Source organism: Nanorana parkeri, unplaced genomic scaffold, assembly GCF_000935625.1.
Source record: "Nanorana parkeri isolate BGI_ZX_2015 unplaced genomic scaffold, ASM93562v1 scaffold1510, whole genome shotgun sequence".
NCBI lineage: Eukaryota > Metazoa > Chordata > Amphibia > Anura > Dicroglossidae > Nanorana > Nanorana parkeri.
This window is the reverse complement of record NW_017307778.1, coordinates 237,803-259,894: the sequence shown is the minus strand read 5'-3', so window position 1 is coordinate 259,894 and position 22,092 is coordinate 237,803. Positions and strand designations below refer to the sequence as shown.

General features: G+C 40.8%; 1 protein-coding gene across 1 annotated transcript in view; it reads left to right on the top strand.

The window, feature by feature from the left end:
- The window catches only part of NF1 (neurofibromin 1), a gene marked incomplete at its 5' end in the record, with an annotated part of 159,497 nt that overhangs the window by 130,925 nt on the left and 6,480 nt on the right, over window positions 1-22,092 (top strand). The window contains 13 exons of the mRNA XM_018570336.1: window positions 570-671; window positions 1,833-1,973; window positions 3,913-4,042; window positions 6,389-6,520; window positions 7,465-7,600; window positions 8,035-8,192; window positions 11,509-11,631; window positions 12,388-12,518; window positions 14,061-14,161; window positions 15,450-15,592; window positions 18,475-18,521; window positions 20,735-20,951; window positions 21,699-21,752. Of these exons, the coding sequence (XP_018425838.1) occupies window positions 570-671; window positions 1,833-1,973; window positions 3,913-4,042; window positions 6,389-6,520; window positions 7,465-7,600; window positions 8,035-8,192; window positions 11,509-11,631; window positions 12,388-12,518; window positions 14,061-14,161; window positions 15,450-15,592; window positions 18,475-18,521; window positions 20,735-20,951; window positions 21,699-21,752 (1,615 nt within the window). The remainder of the gene's footprint in view (window positions 1-569; window positions 672-1,832; window positions 1,974-3,912; window positions 4,043-6,388; window positions 6,521-7,464; window positions 7,601-8,034; window positions 8,193-11,508; window positions 11,632-12,387; window positions 12,519-14,060; window positions 14,162-15,449; window positions 15,593-18,474; window positions 18,522-20,734; window positions 20,952-21,698; window positions 21,753-22,092) is intronic.

Below are 22,092 nucleotides of genomic sequence, written 5' to 3'. Positions count from 1 at the left end.
GAAGGCCTAGGACTAGTTCTTGTTGGCTGATCTATATAGCTCTGTCTAGAGGTGTGTGGTGTTGCCTCTCCTCTGTGTAATCTGAAATCCTAGTACTGATGTTTGTATAAACAGATAAATAAGCTCTGGAGTAATATACTCACATGTGCCACCAGCTGACTGCAAAAGGGAGCATGTAACATTATATGCAGTGTTTATTGCCACATGTCAGAATCCATACTTAGCATTTGTATATTCACAAGCATAATACGAAATGAAGTAAACATAATAATGAACATAGATGAGTAATACTTTATTTTGTTTAATTGTAATCCTGGTTTACAGTGTATTTCAACAATTTTGAGTCCAAATAAATAAGTGACATGCCATGTATTTGTAAAATAGAAACCCCACTTGCTACGAGTGGGTATCTGTTACTACAGTAATGTACAGAGTGTAATGGAAGGAACCATCTGATAAAATAGGAAGAATAGAGTTATATGGCCAGTGGTCCACAAAGCGCCCTCTGTAGTTGTCGTCTGGGCTCTTTTACATTGTCTATATTTTACTAAATGTATGTTCTATTTTAGGGATTGGAAAGCTGCTTAAAAGGTCCTGACAACTACAACAGCCAAGTTCTAATAGAAGCCACTGTGATAGCACTAACCAAACTGCAGCCGCTTCTGAATAAGGTAAAGATTTAACGTAGTATATTCTCAAACTTGCTTTCAATGAATTCAGATCAAACAAATCTACATTGACAAGCAAAGCATTGCTTTACATTTTTCCCCAAACGCTCAGTCATCATGTTTCAGAACAGCTGCTTCCAAGGAAGTTCAGCTTCACTGAACTTCCTGTCCAGTACAAGATCACAAAGGACAGAGCAGACTCCAGCAACTGTTCATCTACTAGCTTGTAGAAGGGAGAAGAGGCAGCCAGGGGGAGGGAAGTAGCTTGATTTGCTGTGTATTTGCGGTTACACACACAGCTTACTAGCACACACAAGGGTGACTGCATAGCACTGTGCTTGAGAAAGGAGTCACTCTAAAACAGGAAGTCAGGACCAGTGCTCAGGGGACCAACTGATTCTGCAGGAAACTGCAACTTTTAAACATCAAGGAGCAGCATTCATTGTAAGTGATTTCATCAGCATTTAAAATATCTTAGACTCCTTTTTACTTTAATATCACTTTAACTTGTATGTTACAGTATGTAATGTTTAATGGTCATCAGACTAAATATTTATTCCAGCTGGATTACTTAGTGCTGTACAGTAATTGATTTCATGTTCTGTCTAAAAGCCACAGTATCTCAGTCTGAAACATTTAGCACTGACCTAACCTTAATCATAGCAGAGCTAGACCCACTGATTTAACTCTCTCCCAAAACAGTTACTTTTAAAGGAGAACTATGGGGTCAGTGTTTTTCCCCATAGTTCTCCTTAGGGTAACGGGAGGACACAAACTAGCGTCCTCCCGTTACCCTAAGCTCAGTATACCGCGAGCTACAGCCCGCGGTATACTGAGACGCCGGAGCGGATCCCGACATAGATGACGGGATCCGCCCAGCTGCGTGAGTGACAGCTGGCTCTGCATAATAGGTTTCTGGACTCCTGTGGAGCCAGAACAGCTCAATTTAATTTTTGACTGCAGTTTTAATTTGTTTATTTATACAACCAGTCTACTAAGTATTTGTGCTTTAAAGTTGTACGTTTCCTGCATTGGCATGCTCAGTATTACACATATATGAATATTGGGGGTGCTTGTAAAATATGTTTGTAAGGTTAAAAGCTACCCAAAGCTGGGTTTGATTTCTGAAGTGGGTTTTAAATATTTTATATATCTCTCTCCTAGGATTCTCCTATGCACAAAGCTCTCTTTTGGGTGGCTATGGCAGTACTCCAGCTGGATGAAGTTAATCTATATTCGGCAGGTACAGCACTACTGGAACAAAACCTGCACACATTAGACAGCCTTCGGGTATTCAATGACAAGGTAAGTGTATATAGCTTCGGCATTGTTTCTTTGGATACATAGTATATATATACTCAATCAAATTAATGTACTGCTCTCCAGCATTTCTTATCGTTACCATGAAACAGGAACTCATCCTCGATCCCTTATATAATAGTAATCGGAAAAACAAGGTGTTGCAGCACTCTCTCTCTTTATCAAGCCCCAAATACAATATATCATTACACACATCTTTTCTGTTTTTTTCTTAAATGACATAAATGATTCCACACTCAGTATCTGTTGAACTCCTCATACGTTTTCTATATCTATTCTGTTTTACTTGATCACAGGACTTGATCCCCACATTCAGACTTGACCTGTGAAATTCAACACACTCCATTAACCCCTTGTATACACCAAACTCTATAAAAATAAATGCAGGTCTAAATTTACATTGTCATTTCAGTTGTAACTTGTTCAATTCAAAAATCCACTTAACCTATTTTTTTAATATTATTTCTCCATTACTGCCTCTCAGTGACCTAGGTATCAAATCTGTGATATTGCATGTTTATGATTAATGAAATGCCTTACTAACGGTAATTCTATTCTCTTATCCATTATGGCATATTTGTGTCTTGCTTTACAATGTTCTGTTTTTCCAATATAGTCTCTCCAATATAGTATAATCCAAAAGGACACCTTATAACATAGACAACATAAGAACTCTGACACGTTAGGGGATGCCTGATTGGTATAGGTGTTTCCTGATGTGGATGTACCAAACAGTGAATACAATTCAAACAGGCAAAAGAGCCTGTTCTCCTCTGTGTCAAAAATGTTGTACTCTTAACTGTAAAAAATCTGATCTTACAACTGAATTATATACAGTACTATCCTTCTTAAAAGACTGTGTTGGTAGTGTTCAATAATGTATATATGACCCTTGGGTTTATCCTAAATGACCCTATAGTTACAAATTTGGCGCTCATCCCTGTGGCCTTACACTACCGTGTTGACAGCCTTGCAGATATTGTACACCTATCCAGAATTGTCCTTCTTAACTGTACACATCTGAAGGACCTGTTGAAGTCAGGGAAATCTTTCCTTCCACTAATATTAAAACATCTCACGAATGACATCCTGAGAGACTCGGGAGGTGAGGAGTCCTAAAAACCACTTTGGTGCAAGGGGCCCTAAACGCACAAGAAAGCTCACCTACTGGTGCCATGGGCTATACTGCTATGCCTTTAAAGCTGGAGCTCTCTATCTTACCAGGGTCATTCACATTCCAGGCATGGAAAATTGGCAGATGGGCTTCCTCAGTCAACATCTGTATTCAGGGTAAAGGTCTCTTCACCTGGAGGAGTTTCATGACCTTTGTCAAAGGTCAGCAACACCGGATGAGAGCCTCCTGACTTCCAGATTGAACAACGAACTGAGCAAATTTGTCTCCTATTCCAGAGATCACCTCTGTAAGATATGTTTCTAAATTGGCGGCCTTGCCTTGCAAAAAAAAAAACCTTTCTGGTACTACAGAGACAAGGTTGTTATTTAACCTCAATCAGGACATTGTTCTCCTATCTATCTGTCCTGCTTCATGTTCTTTGGGTTTACCACTTTGCTATGGGCTCTTTCAGTTTGACGGAGCATCTTTTTGTCATTTCTGAGGGTCTGCGTAAGAGGCACACTGCTTCTCGTATCATTATGTGGATTAGACAGCTTTTTGCCCAAGCTTAAGGACTTAGGGACAGGATTTGATTTTATCTGTCTCTTAATGCTGAACTCCGGGAGAACATTTTCTTTTACTTACTGTTCTAGTTATGTACATTTATCACTAATAAGGTGTATGTGTGGAGGGCTGCTGCACAGTAAAAAAAAAAATGTAAAAAAGCATACATTGCAGCATGCCAGCACTGACGCATAGCGCTGGCTTTGCAGTTACCGGGCCTTTAATTTTTTTCCCCTTATTTTTCAGAGCCCAGAAGAAGTTTTCATGGAAATTCGAAATCCTCTGGAGGAATGGCATTGTAAACAAATGGACCATTTTGTTGGCCTCAATTTCAATTCTAACTTCAATTTTGCACTAGTTGGGCACTTGTTGAAAGGTAAGTTCCTTTTAAATATGTTATATAGGCACTATAGAAAGTGATAGCTTTGTGAAACAAATGCACATTAGTCTTGAGGGTACTCTTTAAAGCACAATGATAGTGGTTTTGAGCCATTTTTATTTTAGTGGTTTAAAATGTATGTTTTTACTATCTGTTAACTTTGTTTTGCATTTAAACATATTTATTACTTGACAAAGGACTCTCAAAGCACAGGGGATAGCTAAAGAGAAAGCACAGCAGACTTTCTACCTTTAGGCACTGTTAGTCTCCCAAAGTTTTTGAAGCCATCAAACAAAGTATGAGTGATTGCTCTGACTCATTGGAGTTGATTTACATGTATGGTTGAACACATGTACGGTCCTCCTCCTTTCTCCCCTACATTGGAACCACAATCAACCAGAAGATATTGTCAAGTACTTTACTCAGTTTGTCCATTACCATTATATTAAGAGGCATTTAACCCTGGTTGCCATACCTTATTATGTTTTTTAGGCCATCAAAAGCGAATATAGGTTTGTTTTTATTTGAGTAGAACCTTGTTAATCAGATCACTGTAGAAGCAAAGTTTGGTACCGTGGAGTCTTTCCATTTTAATAACACGGCTTTCCTGGCATAAAACAAAAGCTGGCACAGCAACATCCTGAAGTTGTATGCTCGTATTGCCAATTTAATCTCATCTACAGTAAGAGGGTTCTCTAGAAATGCACTTTGAGCTCTGTCAAGGAAAATTAAATTGTGTCAAGAAACATATACATCTCTGACGGGTGTGTGTCGTGCAGGTTTAAGTATAAATGGGGCATGTTGTATTAAGTCTTGGAGTTGAATTGTTAGGGTGATCAGATCTAGCTAAGAAAGCCAGACATTCAAATTTTTCCATATGTTTTCAAACCTTCATGCAAACGGGTTCATTGTGCCAGCTTTACTTCTTGCAGAGTGAATGTGTTTAAACAGACTCCCGGCGGCAAAAGTCGCCGGGAGTCTGTTTAAACAGCCCCGATGCTGGCGACGTACACTGTACGTCGTCAGTCACGAAGGGGTTAAAGTAAAGCTGTGTTTACTTTTAAATACCCAATCATGTTCTTGTTTCCCTCTCATGATTGGGTATTCAACATAAACACAGCTACATCTTATTAGCTAACATTAAAAAGTAAACATTTTTTTAAAGTGATCATTCACTTTGCTAGGTGAACAGCATGTATTCCTTCAGGCAATTAACCCTATTGATTTCTGTAACCACTAGTTTCTTTCATGGTCAATATAACAATTTTGCAGCTACCTTTAAGTGAATGGAGACTGGCATATCAGTCAAATCTGTATGACAGCCCTGTATAACCCCGCCCACTCATGGCCTGCCTCAGTTTTTGCTAGTGTTTTTAGGTGATGGGTGCCTTCTCTTAGCTCTGAGGGATGTAGTCTGTTTAAATTTTTTTTGCACAAGACTCTTCTCTTCTATCAAGTTTTACTAATGCTGCTTCATGCTGTTGTTGCACTTATAGCAGCTATCTCTATCCGTTGTCTTCTTGGTTGTGTTTTGGTGCAACATACCCAGACCCCACCAGAAAAGATGCAGGGTGGAATGTGCTATGTTGCTGGGTACTGCTTTTGCTTCCTCCATGGCACAGGGAGCAGCATGTGATCACCTGCAGGGTGCTTTACAGTAGGGGTCCCCGGGCCATGGACCAGTACTGTACTGGTACCCCCTGGCATGCAGGTTGAACAACAAGCTGGACAGGTTTGTCGTCGGATCCAGGGATCCCTTGGCCTTCACAGTGGAGGCCATCTGTAGCATCATTACTGTAGTCAGTGGGACTCACAGGACCCAGGACCCATTCCTCTTGTTCCACTCTGTACAGCTTGCTACAAAACTGAAGAAGGCTGATAGTGGGAGGGGTTATGCAGGGAATAGCTTTGACTGATTTGCCAGTGAGATCATCTGACGCAGTGCATAATGCAGTGGCATTAGCATTTCCTCACTGTGTCCTGTGATGCACTCCTTTGTGCGTTCCCCCACTGCCCTTATCGCTTCTAGCCGTATAATTAGATCTCAGATGCTGCCCGATCCCACTTTCAGAACTCTGTTGCACAGGCACAAACTAGACGCTCTGTGGACATGATGATGGCGGGGTCTGGTTGCTCTCTTTGAACTGCAACAATCACAATCTATATCACATGATCCAAAGTAAAAGTGATTGATAAATATGCCCCAGTGATCATGTACACTGGATAGGTGCCTGTTTCATATATCGCCTGCTTCCATAAGTCTTCCACCCACCATGTTTAACACTGATAACACTGAAGAACCAAGAATTTTGTATTATACTGTACACATTTTATCATTTTTAGGCTATAGACATCCATCTCCTACTACGGTGGCAAGAACAGTGAGAATCCTTCACACGCTGCTCGCACTTGTAAATAAACACAGGAATTGTGATAAGTTTGAAGTAAATACACAGAGCGTTGCCTATTTAGCAGGTAAGAAATATTTCAGTGATTACAACTGTCTGAATCTATATTTAATTGTATGATTTTTTTTTTTCAGATCTGCAAAAAAAACAAAACACCTGGTTGGTTAGAGATTGTGTGTATAAACAAATCGTTAATCTATAATGATAAACAAATATGTACTGCTGCATTCAGCATAGGAAATCTATTTTTCTTGGCAGTAAAAAGTTGAGAATCTTGCATAAAGACCGAAGGAATTTTTTTAATCTAGGAGCAATAGTTACACCTATAGCTGTAGCTATATGGGACTAGATTAGGTAGCTAATTTGGTACTTTATTTTATTTTTGTTGGAGGAAAGCAAATGGTTGCTCATAATAACTAGACATGCTTCTTTTCATTCCCTGCATGACTGTGATATCTGATTAGCTCCTTTTTGTTATGGTTTTTTGTTTTTTGTTATATATATTTTGTTTCTTAGACAAAAAAAAATAAAGATTATATAATGAACAAAAAGTGGATTTTTAAAATTTTTTTACATTATGCTTTTATAATGTAATAAGCACAAGAGTTGCATTTACAACATTGTTTTTTTACAAAAGTTTAATGCCAGTAGCACCTTCTTAAAAGAAAACGAAAATGATGTTACTTAAATTTTGCACCTGCACAGTTTTCCGTAGCTTAGTCAATCATCAAGTTAAGAACGTGTTCCCCATTCATGCAACACATTTTCTAGAATGCTGGCTTTTTTGAGACTATCCATGCAGTGCTTGTATCTCCATTTTCTTTGTGCAAGTTTGGCCAGTTAGATGCAGGCCAAGAGTAAGGCAGGGACATATTTCAGTTGCTTGTTGTGTAATTACTTTCAATACATTTTATTTGCTAATAATAATGCCAATAACAATTTAGGCATGATTTGGATTATCATAACAAAGGAATATATCATGTTGAATTGACATTTTTTTTTTATTCCTAGCCCTGCTCACTGTATCTGAAGAGGTGAGGAGTCGCTGCAGCTTGAAACACAGAAAATCACTCTTGCTGACAGATGTTTCGATGGAAAATGTTCCTATGGATACATATCCAATGCATCACAGTGACCCTACTTGCAGGTTATTACTTGATAAATTTACACAGTTTTCGATACATTTACACAGCAGGTACTTCAAAATAGCTTCTTGATGCACATACCTTAAAGGCTGTGACGCACTGCACGCGAAGCAACGGTGCGTCATGTAATTTTCTCCCCGGCACGTCGGCTTGCAAGACCTCGCATAGCTGAGCGTGCCAAGATGAAAAATGTAATCTTCAGCCAATCAGCTCACGCGTATAAACCCGCGCGTCAGGATGCGACGTCTGGCCGGTTGTTACGCACGAGCCGATTGGCTGAAGGTGCAGTCAATGATCTGCCTGCACTCAGCTCACACACTGCACGCAAAACTCCATGCCGTACAGCTTTGCCTCGCTCTGCACGGCTTTGCATGCAGTGTGTCACGGGTTTAAGACGTATTCTGATGTTTCTCTTTTCTTTTTTTTGTTTTAACAGAACGTTGAAGGAAAACCAGCCATGGTCTTCTCCAAAGGGATCTGGCATGCATCTAGCTGCAAGCTACCCCACAGTTGGACAAGTTAGCCCACGGACAAGGAAATCCATGAGTTTGGATATGGGACAGCCATCACAAGCAAACACTAAGAAGCTTTTGGGTATGTTAAAGTAACGTAATTAATGTTTGCTTTATCTATCTTCTGCAGCTTTACACCTTAAATAGCTAGAGTAAGTTTTTTTTGTTTCTAATTCTTTCTCATCCATTCGTCTTACTGCGGCAAGGAAGGTTGAGCAGACCTTGTGCTGGGCAGAACTGCATGTTCCAGCTTTTGTGAGCTGTGTCCATGGGTAGAAAATATGCCTGCCAGCAGTGCCTGAAGCCCGTAGATTAGTTCCCCACACACGGTGGGTTTACAAGACCAGTGTCATAGTCTGGTGGCCCTGCGGGATCAGTACACCCTAATGTACGGCTTTCTTCCCCAGAAGCTCCTTCCTTACTGCTTTGCAGGATCAAGATGGAGAGCATTCTGGTGATCCTCATAGTTCCGCAATGGCCCGGGCAGATATAGTACCTCGACCTGATAAGTCTCTTGACGGTTACTTCAAGGACTCTTCCAGTCTGGATCTTCTGTCTCAAGGACCAATATACCACCCTGCTTCACATTTGCTGGCTTTAACTGCTTGGCTGTTATAGCCCAGGTTCTGAGATTCAAGGGCATCTCTGAGTCGGTGATTCCCACACTGCTAAAAGCTAGGAAGTTAACTTCTCACGGGGTCTATAACCATGCATGTAAGGCATATTTAACTTGATGTGAGCCTAGAGGCTTTCACCCCAGAAAATTCTCAGTGGGACAAATACCCTGCCTTCTTACAGTTGGGTCTGGACCAGCGGTCAGCCTTCAGCACCATCAAGGATCATGTGTCTGCCCTGTGATCATGTTTCAGAGATTATTGGCTTCATATTCTTTTGTCCAAAACCTTAATGCTGGGTGTCACACATGTGTCTTTCCTGTTTAATGTCACGTGACTCCATGGAATCTCCTCCTTTTGGTTGTTTCAACACTTTAAAACCCACCATTTAAACCTATCAGGGATATTTCCCTTTCCACTCTCTTGCACAAGGTATACATTTCTTGGTCCCATCACCTCTACAAGGCGATCCCTTTAAGACTCATCTCTTCAGGGAAGCCTATCCCACCTCAACCTAACCACTGAACCATCATGTTCTCAAACAATTCATCCGCACACAGCTACCTCCTCATGTATCACTTCTCCCTCCATTTTAGATTGTGAGCCCTCAGGGGCAGGGCCCTCCTTACCATCTTGTCTTGAATTGTATTGTGATTTGTAATGTCTTCCTTATATTGTAAAGCGCTGCGCAAACTGTTGGCGCTACATAAAGCCTATGTAATAATGCAAAGCGATTTTCTGTCTGAGCTGGCGGCCTTATCCTGTCAAGAACCCTTTCTGCTCTTACACGTGGACTCGGTGTTGAGGCCGAGATCTTCCTTCCCAAATTAGTTGTAACCTTTCACCTCAACAGGGACTTTATTCTTTTATCCTTCTTTCAGACTCCAGTTCATTAGAAGATTTCTCTCCATTGCCTGGTTATAGTTTGTGCTTTGTGAGTTTTTCTCATAGTCACTGCTTTCCACAGAAAGACCTCTGTGATTCCTGGTCCCCATAAGGGTGAGTCAGCTTCCTATTCCACCATCTCTGTGACACAGATCATCATTCTAGTAAATGGTCTCAAGGTTTGGGTGCCAACCTTTCCTATTAAAGCACACACTACTACATCTGTCAGTGCCTCTTGGGCTGTTTCTCAGATTTGTAAGGCTTCTGTTCACCTTATCTCCAAGCTTTACCAAGTGGATGTTCAGGCCTCTTCTGATGCCAGCTTCAGGCACCAGGTCCTCCATGCATTCTTTGACCTGCAGTTCTGTTTTATAACGGGCCAGTTAGCATTTTGTTTGCCCTTGCTCACCCCTCAGTTGGACTTCTTTTGGACATCCTAACAGTGCAAGATTTCCTGTGTCCCTCAATGAACGAGAAATAAATTGGTATTTTTGTACTAGCCATAACATTCTTTTCTTTTTCTTTTTAGTCCATTGAGGGGTCCCACACCTGTGTTTTATTTATGAGCATTCTCTTGGTACTGCTTTGCTACAAAACTAAGGCATCCTGGGAATAGAAAGGATCCTGAGCTGGCCTTTTTTTTGTTTCCCAGTGTCCAATCCTCTTGTAGGCAGCCGTATACCCTCACAGTACTAGACCTTGTGTGTCCATCAATGGAAGAAAAGGAGTTTACTGCAAGTACAAAAATCCTATTTTCCTTCCTGAAGTTGGGTCTGGATCAACGTTTGGCTGCCAGCACCATCAAAAGTTGAATGTCTGCATATTCCATGCTGTTTCAGATACTGTCGACTCTTCTCTGTTTGATTAAGACCTTTGTTCTGGGGTCTCCCATGTAGCTTTCCCCATACATTCCCCTGTGACTCTATGGGATCTGAGTTTGGTTCTCTCTGTGCTTCAGAAGCCTCCGTTTGAACCCATTAGAGACACTGCTCTCTCAACCGTCAATCACAAGGTGGTTTAGCTGTCACCCCTGAAAGACGACTTTCTGAACTGGTGGCCTTAAAGGAGAACTATGAGGTGAGTGCTTTTCACTCACCTCATAGTTCTAGCCGACCTGTGACAATGAGACTGTCACAGGTCGGCTTGGTAGATCGGGAGGTGAGCAAACACATACCGGGTTTCGCTCGCCTCTCGATCCTGTCACGGCTCTCTGCCGTGACGGGGAGGGGCTGGATTCCCCTCTCCCTGCTCCGATCTGCCAGCGCTGACTGGCAGAACGGACGGGGGAGGGGGCGGGTACAGCTGGCTCTGCCTCTAGATAGGCAGAGCCAGCTGTCACTCACACAGCTGGGCAAGTCCCGTCATCTAAGTCGGGATCCGCTCCAGCTGCGCCGTCTCAGTATACCGTGAGCTGTAGCTCGCGGTATACTGAGCTTAGGGTAACGTGAGGATGCTAGTTTGTGTCCTCCCGTTACCCTAAGGAGAACTATGGGGAAAAACACTGACCCCATAGTTCTCTAACTTGCATAGATCCCCTTTAGTCTTGCATAAGGACAAGGTGGTGTTGTGGCCAAGAACTCTGTAGTCTCTGCCTTTCACCTTAACTAGGACATTGCTCTTTCAACCTTTTTTTTTTTGGCTCTGGAATTTCCTTCGTCTGCTACTTTCAGAAAGACTGATTCCCTTTTGGTCATTCCGGATGGGCCCCAAAGGTGGCCCATCTAGGAATGGCTAGGTGGCTTAGACCATCATTCAATCATTCAGACTAAGGTCTCAAGGATCGAGATCCCCTCTCCACTAAATCCATTTTATCTATTTTAAATTCCAACCATCCACTCATTAACTGTGTAATATCCTATGTTTCTCAATGTCTTAGTTTTTTTTTGTTTTTCTCAATAGGTACAAGAAAAAGCTTTGACCACCTAATATCTGATGTTAAAGCTCCTAAAAGACAGGAGATTGAATCTGGCATCACTACACCTCCAAAAATGAGAAGAGTAGCAGAGAATGATTATGATATTGGTATGTATCAGAGTAGAATTATATTTACTGTGCTTGTGTGTCATTTTAAAATGCATAATCTCTTTAAAATTATCGCAAGAATACTTTCCGGTTTATCAATTTAACAGAGAATTGGATGGAGCGTGGGTGGAGGAATCTCCAGTGCCATATGTTGTATTGGCGGAATCTCCAGTGCCATATGTTGTATTGGCGGAATCTCCAGTGCCATATGTTGTATTGGCGGAATCTCCAGTGCCATATGTTGTATTGGCACAATCTCCAGTGCCATATGTTGTATTGGCACAATCTCCAGTGCCATATGTTGTATTGAAGCCATCTGTAGTGCTGGCTATTGTATTTGGGCAGCCATGTCATCCGTAGTTGCTTGAATACCTGAACAGCAACTGAATCTGATAGGATATAGTCACTTTCAGCTGAGAATTTTCTGCCTGGCTTAGCTCATTTTTATACTGACTTCTGTTGAGCCGGGTGGTGCAGAGAGGGTTGTCCACAGCTCCGGTTTCTAATGAGATCCAGTCGTGTATAGCTAGCTTTAGTGGCTGATTTGTGAATACTGGGCAAAGGTAGAGTCATTGCCCATAGTAAGGAATCGTATCTCCTTTCTTTTTTTTAATGGAATAACAAATATAATTTGGTTGCTGTAGGCTATAGCTCTTCATTTTACTTAATTTCTCTTTCCTCCCATTTTTTCATAAATCACCTCACATACAAACAGAAATTAATGCATGTGACTGTAAGAACCTGTGCTTTTCCTAGATACACCAAGGATATCATCACCTCAACAACATCCTCACTTGCGGAAAGTTTCTGTTTCTGAATCAAATGTGCTTTTGGATGAAGAAGTTCTAACAGATCCTAAGACACAAGCTCTGCTACTGACTGTTCTAGTAAGAGTGTTACAAATTTTTGTAGAGTTGATAATTTAGCTTTATAGAAATCTGGTCTTTTAAAGTGTAGGGATCAAGGCAACAGATTGTGATTCAGACACTTCTTTCACGCCGAACAGGGTAGGCAAATGCTGTTCATTATTGCAGCTTCTCTTTTATTTACCAGTGCCTGAAAACTTTCTTTATTGGAAATATTGGGCAGTTCAGTAGAGCCTGATTAGCTCACAGAGTGTGTCATCCTACTAGAAACAGGGCACAGGTCCATTGTATGATGCCTGGATCTACAGTGAACTACCATGGACTGACAACTGATTGCTGTTAATAGTTTTGTGCATTGCTTTTTTATAGACTGTATCCTCCTACTGTTTGATTTGTTCTCTTCTGGGCATCATTGGAGAATAATAGGCAGATTTCAGACAGTCATACCGTCAGAAATTAAGCACATCATGACCTGCTGCATTATGCAAACATCTTAGAAAAATCCTATTAAGTCTTTTGAACATTTATATGTGCATGTACAGGTCTCTCTGCCACCAGGACAGGCAGCCAATTTCACATAGGAAGTCATATTTAGAGGGATGCCTCCTCATGTGATTGCTGTAACAGCTAGTTAAAGCAGAGCCCCAGCATCCTTTTTACCTAAATTAATCAGTCTCGGATGCCCTCTAAGTGCTTTGCTCCAAGTGCTTCTCGTCTGATGCCTCTTTACAGTTTAAAATCTGCTGCTCGTTGCAGGGTGTCCCTAGCCTTTTTGCTGCCTGAGGTGAAAAAAAAAATGTAAACAGTGATCGCTCCGGCAGTGTGCAATACCATGCCCACTGCCACAACACACTAGCCCGTCCACTAAAATGCAGCATTTTCGCAGTGAGCTAGTGTGAACAGACCCCGAAACAGTAAGCTCTTCCTGCTTCATTGCTCAAAGAGCAGATCGGGGAACGAACATTCCCGCTCTCCATCCTAAGTGCATTTGCCATGGTCCCAAGTCCCCAGTGGAGCAGGAGAGCCTGTAAACCATGGCTGGAGGTGCGGCACACATACAATACATGTACTTGGGCTGCTCTACTGCCACCATGGTCACTTGTACTAAGAAGCCCTTCCCCTGTTCTAACAAATGACACCAAAATTAGTAAAATATAGAAGAGGAGGTTGCCCGCGTAAACAAATACCAAACATGTTACGCTTCAAAATTGCATGTGCTTGTGAAATGGCAATTAACTACAGTACTTAAAATTGGCCATAGGCCACACTTTAAAAGCTTTGAGGTAATCAGTTTAGAGATGACCAATAATAATGGCCCATTAATTATTGCTTTCACCCCTGAGTACATGGCGATACCTAATGTGTAGCACATCATTGTTTTCGTACATAATAGAAAGTCCAAAAAAAAAATTTGAATATAACAAGAATTCCAGTTGCATTATTTGCTACACATATTATCCCTGAAAATCTGCCATCTAATTATTCTGCAAAGGATTGAGCTGTAAAAAGATATGTGGAAGTATAGGATTTGAGTATGAAGTTCACACAGCTTTTGTTTTTTAGGCTACACTTGTAAAATACACTACAGATGAGTTTGATCAACGTATCCTATATGAATATTTAGCTGAAGCCAGCGTGGTCTTCCCTAAAGTATTTCCTGTGGTGTAAGTACCTAATAGAAGTGTTTATGTGGTTTTATTTATGTACAATTTTTGTTTCTGTAGCTCTAAATACTATCTAATACTTCTAATAACTAGTATGTTAGGAAAGGAAACCCCGATTTAATCGTTTTCAGTGGAATAATATGGGCTGGATCTGGTTTAAAATCATTGACATTCTTTAGTACAATCCACAGTTAAACACCCACAATATATTCTTAGCAGTATTTTTCCTTTTAAACTCCTTCTTTGTAGTGTCAGAGCCCCAAAACTCTAGGTCTCTGGAGCAGAAAAGGTGAAGTAGGCTTGGAACTGAAAGTGTGTGTGAAGGGTGTCTTAGAATAGCAGATTGGGAAAATGGAGAAGAGGGATATCATTGATAACTTGTCATGAGACCAACATAGAGATTGTGAATATCAGTGGGAATGTAAAAGCACAGTAAACAAATCTCAAATTCAGGCTAGGTTCACACCTAGGAGGTTGAACTGTTTTCGTGCGGTTGTCACACATTTTTCAATGCATAGAGATGTCTATGAGACCCAAACCGTGCGACAACCGCCTGAAAATAGCTCCTGCACTTTTTTGCATGACAAATCGCAAAGGTGGGAACAGCTTCCATGGACTTGAATGCAAATCTCTGTTTTGTGCGATTTAAATCGCCTAGGTGTGAACCTAGCCTCAACCCACTTTTCTTTGTAAACATGTTGCATTTGTCTTGCTTCTGAGTGTGCTGCTCTTGTGCAGTTACCCTTAGACCGGTGGGGTGCTTTCCAGTCCTTTAGATGTCACTGTAGCTACTGAAAAGGGTCCTTCACCTTAAGTAGGAGCCATTAATTTTCACTAACGGGGATATAACAGGTAATGCAAGATGTTTTTATATTCAGACATTGTGAGATAAGACTTCCATAGCAAATTGTTTTTTTTAGTACTGGCTAGAGTTGTTCTGGCTCTTATAGACTGTCTGCATACTGTTCTACTCATTTATAATAGTAATTATATTGTCGAAGAAGCCAGCACTCCATAATGCAAAGAAAGGCTATTGCTTAACGCAGATGAAAATGAGGTCTAATTCGATGTTATGGGACCACTCAGGACGTCTAAAGGTGACTTTAATTTTCAGAAATGGGTCCTGCGCAACCCCAAAACATCAGATTACACAGCATGTGTCTTTAGTTACATTGTGGCGTTCTGGATCCTTTATATACATTTAGGGGGGAAAAATTTAAAAACGTAATATTGTTATTATTAGTGATGGAATGTACATTATGTTAAAAACGCATTCTTCTCTGTTCAGACACAATTTATTGGACTCTAAGATCAACACCCTTTTATCGCTGTGTCAAGATCCAAATCTCTTGAACCCAATACATGGTATTGTGCAGAGTGTGGTGTACCATGAAGAGTCTCCTCCACAGTACCAGCCTTCTTACCTACAGAGTAAGTTACATTATATATTGTGATTTTGCATCTGCCTGTCGTGGTTTAACCCTTTCGCTGCCAAGCCCTCCGGAACATTTTTCACATCAGCTGGCCAAGCCATTTTTGCATTTTTTGCATTTTTTTCCTATTGATTTGATTTTCAACTGCTGGGTTGCTAGCTTTTGTAAAACACCCTCCAAACCATATATTTTCAGAAAGCGCAGGCCCGGTAGAATAAAAAGATGGTGATACTAAATTTGTAGGCCCTGCGATAATTGCGCAAACGTTACTCAAATTAATATTAAACCGATAAAAATACACAATTCAATTGATAAAACACACCAAAATCAGTATCCATGCACAAAAAAAAATATTTTCTGACTAAATTCCCCCCATCTCTGCGCCGGGAGTGTCGGATGAACGGATGATCCGACACTCTCGGCGCAGAGATGGGGGGGCCGCTGGGTACCGATCCGGCGCTGGGCCCCCTAGAGCCCCAAGGCCCTGGTGCGTCCGCACCGCCTGCACCGGCGGTAGTTCCGCCACTGAGTACAACTGTAAATACCAAGGACATACGGCATACTGAGCTGGCCAGCTGGAAGCACTTTTGTAGCTCCGTATGCCGTACGTCCTTGGCAGCGAAAGGGTTAACAGTCCACACCATTACATGATGTATATACTGAGTATATGAAAACATGTTGGGTTTTTTTGTTTCGTTTTTTTAATTAATTCCTTATTAATAATAATCCTTAAAATATTGTCACCTATATATTCCTATAAATCCGCTCTATTCTGCGGATGAAATGAGGCATCAGTGTGGGCACTTAACAGGGTGCGTACCTTGCTAGCGCTTTCTTTCAGGCAGACACTGTCCTTGTGTCCCTGTCCCCTGCTATGTCGTATAAAGGCTGCATAGGTGTCCGAGACTGACATCCAAAGCGTACAGTATTGTGTGCTCAATCAATTACTTTCAAGGTCTCAGGTTTCCAGGTAAGTATCACCTTTTTATTCACACCTCAGCTGGCAGGACTTTTAATCTACACAAGCCAGTTTTTTTTTGCAAACCTATCCAAGGCTTATTATTAATTTAGCCAGGGATCACAATAATGTTTAAAGTAACAGTGCAAGTAAAAAAAAAAAAAAGATTCTGTTGAACAAAGCATACTTTTATTGCTTTTGTCAGCAAGCAATATTGATGTTATCAGCATTACCAGTCTGCCACTAAACACTGCATGGAGGATTCAACACAGGAGCATGGTACAGCATGGTACAGTTTACAGAGGAATTCTAAAGGTCTGCTCTACCAGTGTGTTCACAATTGTTCATTATTGGTGCAGTTAAACATATGGACAACTACATGCAAAATGCATGATATCTGTGCGCTTGTATCCATTGGCATTCATATATCTACATATTCTTTATGTCATTTCATTGCCAGTTACTTTAATGGAACAGATGTTATCAAACACTTTGTGTACACTTCACATGCTTGCAAAATGTCATGTTTAGACAAAACATTTTTTTTCTTTTTTTGTGTAGATTTGGATAAATAGGAAAATGTGTTTATTTTTTGCTATGTTCCATTGTGGGAATTTTCAATTCCGGACCAGGAGACACAACAGGAAGTGAGAGGAAATATCTAAAAATTGAGAGTAATTCCCCTTTTATACCAATTTCCCTTTCGAAATAATTTCCTTTTGGCAGTTTTTTTTTGGTTTTTTTACAGGTGACAACTGTAAAATGTTGCATTTTTTTATTATTCAAAAGAACAAAGAGAAGCTGAATCTAACTATCAAGGACACAGCCAGCTATAAAAACCTCCACAAGAATTTAAATCCTTCCCTATGCCATCCAAAGCTTAAAGAAAAGTTTTGGCTATACATGCACTTTAACTCCACCAATATACACCCGTGTGAAGGGGTCCCTCCAATTGCCTCCAATTCAAACCTTCTTTGAAAGTCTTAATATGACGAGTGAATGTTTAAAATTAACTGCAGTTCTAGGCAGGAAAATGTTAAAATAACCTGCCCTATGCATTTTCTCTTAAGGTGTCCATACACCTTACAACCATCGCAAGACTTTTGTCTTGCGATGGTCGTAAGCTAATTAAAAGCTTGTACGATCTGCCCATCTTGGACAGGCAGATCGTACTTGCGATCATCGAAAGCCCGCCCCGCTGAGGGGCGGGCTTCTGATGACCACAATGCTGAATGGGCAGTGTGCACATGCTGTCGTTGAACGAGCAGGGTAGAAACCCGCCACAATCGTACGATTCTCGGCGGGTTTTCTAGCATGCTGGTTCGACAAAAGACGTGCGACCGTACAGTAAAAATGGTTGCACGTCTTCCATACACCTTGCGATTATAGTACAATCGCGGGATTTCCTGAGATTATCGTACTGAGTTTTTTATACAAACTGGAGCAGACAAAATCTGGAGCAGCTGTTCATGGCAAACAATCAGCATCTGTCTTTAATTTTCAAATCCTAACTTAACAAACAAACTTAACAAACTAAAGAAAGAAGCTGATTGGTTGCCATGTGAAACTGCTCCAGTTTTTGTCTGCTCCAGTTTTGATACATTCCCCCCTTAGTATTTTTAGTGGGGATACACAGCCTGCGCATTGTTATATGTACTGCTGAAGGAGTTTAACAAAAACAAAAGAATTGCTTCTCCTCTTGGGGCTATGTATATATGTTTGATCATTTTACTATAAGTGATCTTGTATGTAAATCTTTTTAGTGGACTTTGAACAGAGCTCCCTTACTTTTTTCAGATTGTCCACCACATTGAAAATGAAGCAGTAGTAAGCCACAAACAAATACAGCAGTTGTGAAAACTATAGTAATTTACTTTCTTTTTGCCTTGTTTTGTGCTGATTTTCTGTGTTTGCAATTCCAGGTTTTGGATTTAATGGTTTGTGGAGGTTTGCTGGACCTTTCTCCAAGGTATGAGAACTCCTTTTTTTTTTCCCCAAAAACATATTGTTCAGTCTTTAAAAATCTTAAATATAAATATAAAATTGTGCACAAATGGTTGAGTGCCAGTCATGCTAGTGTTTTATTTGTGGCTATCCCTTCATAACACAAGACCTACTTTTGAAGTTCCTAATTTTAAGTATGCAAAAATGTATCATGGTTTGTGCTCCATAAAGTACATGGAACCGTCACATCAGTTCCTATTCCAAAGCAGCTTACACCAGACATAGAGACACACACCATGCCGGCTCACCTACTGGTATGTTTTCAAAATGTGGTGGTATTCAGATGAAGGAACCCCTGCACTTGCCCACTCAGTGAGAGTATAAACCTACTAGGGGCTTTCAGTTGCAGTCCAGCGTTTTTTGCTGCGTTTCCATGGGTTCCAGTGCATCCCAGACCAGAGAAAATGAGAAGTGTTTTTTTTTGTCTGGACCGGAACAAACTGCGCTGGTATGTACAGAGCCCAGAAATATCATAGGGATACATTGGGATGCTTGTTTGGTCCGGGAACAAACTGTTCTGGTCAGGACATGATCCAGGTGTGACAAGCCCTGAAGATCCGTTTGTTATTTTTAATGAATGCATCCAAACAAAGCATCAGTTCTCATATTTGTGCTGTGCTAACTGTGGGAATTTTAAAGAACCGCTTCAGTGATAAAACTGCATATAGAATGCAACAAATTACCTTTTGAAAGATGGCTTTGAGCATGGCTTTTTTTTTTCACTTTCTGATCCCAGGAAAACTGTTCCTATGCAAATTGGCCACAGCCTGTCAGAGTAGTTTTGGTCTATCCCAGGATGACGGTATCAGAGGCTGGGAAATTTGCAAACACCTGTATCCCTGTAACCCATCAGAGTTTGTCCTCTCAGAGCTGTAGTGGATGTGAATGAGTTAACATAAGGATGCATATGTTAATTTAAAATAGTTATAACCTAAAACAGAGCTCAAAAGTTCCACTCGCCCCCTCGCAATTTCGAGTGAAAATTGCGTTGGGAGGAGTGGAAATTAAGCCATTGGGTCAGGCATTCGGCAATGGACAGAGTGCCCAACACTTGGATCCCAGATGGCTTATCCGTATGCTGCTGCTCACAGCCATGCACCTTCCCATGTTAAATATGGCTGCAAGACAGCAGCCATCTTTACTAAGGTCCATTCTGCTGACAGAAGTCTGCGCATGGAGGATTATGGGAACTGTAGTCTTGCTTTTTCAGAGCCGTGACAGCAGTGGGAGAGTGTGTCACGTAGAGAGTATTCGGTTAGGTTTTATGGCTGCCGTGTGCCGTGTGGTCTGTTCCGGTGTTGTATCATTCCATTGGACCCATAACTTTAATCCGATAAAGTCATAGGTCCGATGAATTGATAGAAGACCGTAACTGCGCCGATGTCATAATACAGGGGATGCTTGGGGTGGACTAGTAGACCACTGGAGGGGCCCCAGCAGCTTGTGCCGCAGGTCCCCTTCGTGCAGCCTGAGCTGCAATAACTATGCATGGGACCTGGCTTAATCTCAAGTGCCAGGCCCCTGCCAGCAGGTAATTGAGGGGGACATAGAGATGGGTTGGTGTGCCCTGTGTGTGTATGTAATGCCCTGTGCATTGTGCTGTGGCTGTATGTGTAATGCCCTTGTGTGTTTGTGTTATGCGGGGCAATTAGTGGCAAGACATTTTTTAGGCCTGGCTAGTAGCTCTGGACCTGAAATTTTGAGCTCTGGTCTAAAAGATTTCTGGAGAGATATATTTTATAAAAGACCATCAGTCTTGAGCGATCAATGTTACAGAATATCAGATAAACTTTGGAGCTGCGACTTAGATATTCAAACTCGGCCCTGAGCTCATGAATTTTGGGGGCATGGAGAGCTATACGACTGTAAAAAAAAAAAATGGACCCTTTGTCTAGTATACCCGTTGAAATGAACTCTTACTATGTATTCATCACTGGTAGATATGATGTTTGGAATAATGACACGCATGGTCAGATCATATTCCAATCTATTGTTCTCTTTGAAAAGGGGTTGAAGTCTATGGATGGCTTTAACTCCTACCCTTTTATGTTTGAATTATTACAATTGGATGTTATTTTGTTTCCAGGTTGAGAAAATGTGGCTGTTGCTAATTGCCTAGAAGTATATTGACAAATGTAATTTTGTAGTGTTAATCTGAATCCCTTGTTGTTTTATCAGCAAACGCAGATACCAGATTACGCAGAGCTGATAGTGAAATTTCTCGATGCCTTGATTGACAAATACTTGCCTGTAATTGATGAAGAAGCCAGTGAGGAGTCTCTGCTGACACCTACATCTCCTTATCCTCCCGCTGTGCAGAGCCAACTGAGTATAACTGCAAACCTTAACCTTTCAAATTCCATGACCTCCCTTGCCACTTCCCAGCATTCCCCCGGTGAGTGGCAAATCCATGTTGAGTTCTTCTTGTATTTTGCTCTATGACAATATCTGTGGAATCACAGGCTTTGACATATAAAAACTTTTGAGTGCTGAATCATATTTAAAAATATTTAACAGCTGAATGAAGGTAAATAATGTGCAATTTCTAGTTTGGTTTTATAATAGTCCAATTTCTTTTTTGAACAGAAGTAAGCCATAAATACGTGAGGATGCCAGAGGTGATCATAGCAGCCAGACTTTTTAATTGTTTTTCCATTTTCGTATAGTTACTAGGATTTTGTATGACCTGCTATAGGAAGCCTCTTTTTAATATAAAAAAAACACCTCATTTGTAATGGAAGTATTCCAATTTTGTCATGCTATTGACATTTTTTTTCCTGTAAATATTTTCTATTTTAGTGGATTGGTATTCACTATTGTTGAAACAGTTGGCTAAGATTTAATTTTCAGCAAAATGATGGCATCAATGTGAAGTAATTCAATCTATAGATGCTTGTTTTGTTGTGTAAAAGTAACTGAGAGGGCTCTTTAACCATTACGCAATGCCTTTTGTGACAAAACCTTCTGACGCTAGCGGATTGTTTTCACACACTTTTATCCGATCACATAGGTTGTAGTTCCATAATCTATACATGTTGTGTCTCATCCATGTGTTGGTTTATTTTCCACCATTATTCATATTCTTTCTTTTGTGTGTTTTTTGTTTTTATTTCCCCACCCCTTTCATTCTGTGTCTGTGAAGCTTCTCTGCCTTGCTCTAAATCTGCAGTTTTCATGCAGCCACTCCCTCATCAAGGTACTGCCTTTCAACCTCTATGCACGAGTTCAGTGTCATGTGCAATAGCTTTGAGCGCTTGGCATGAGCATTTACGTACTAACTTTATAACACCTGGGAGCAGCACACAATCATGGCTTTTGCAAGAGACATGCAGGCAACACAACTTTTAGGATATTGAAAGACTTGTTTGTAATTTAATTTTATAAGAACATCAGCATTTTCACTGTTCTGTTTTGGAAATGATGCACATTAAACAAAAAGAGAACTTTACAAGCAGGGCTTCACACAGAATGAATCGTTAGCCTGATACCTGCTGGGTTCTTAGAAGTGACTTTGCTTTCTTCTAGAAAAAAATACT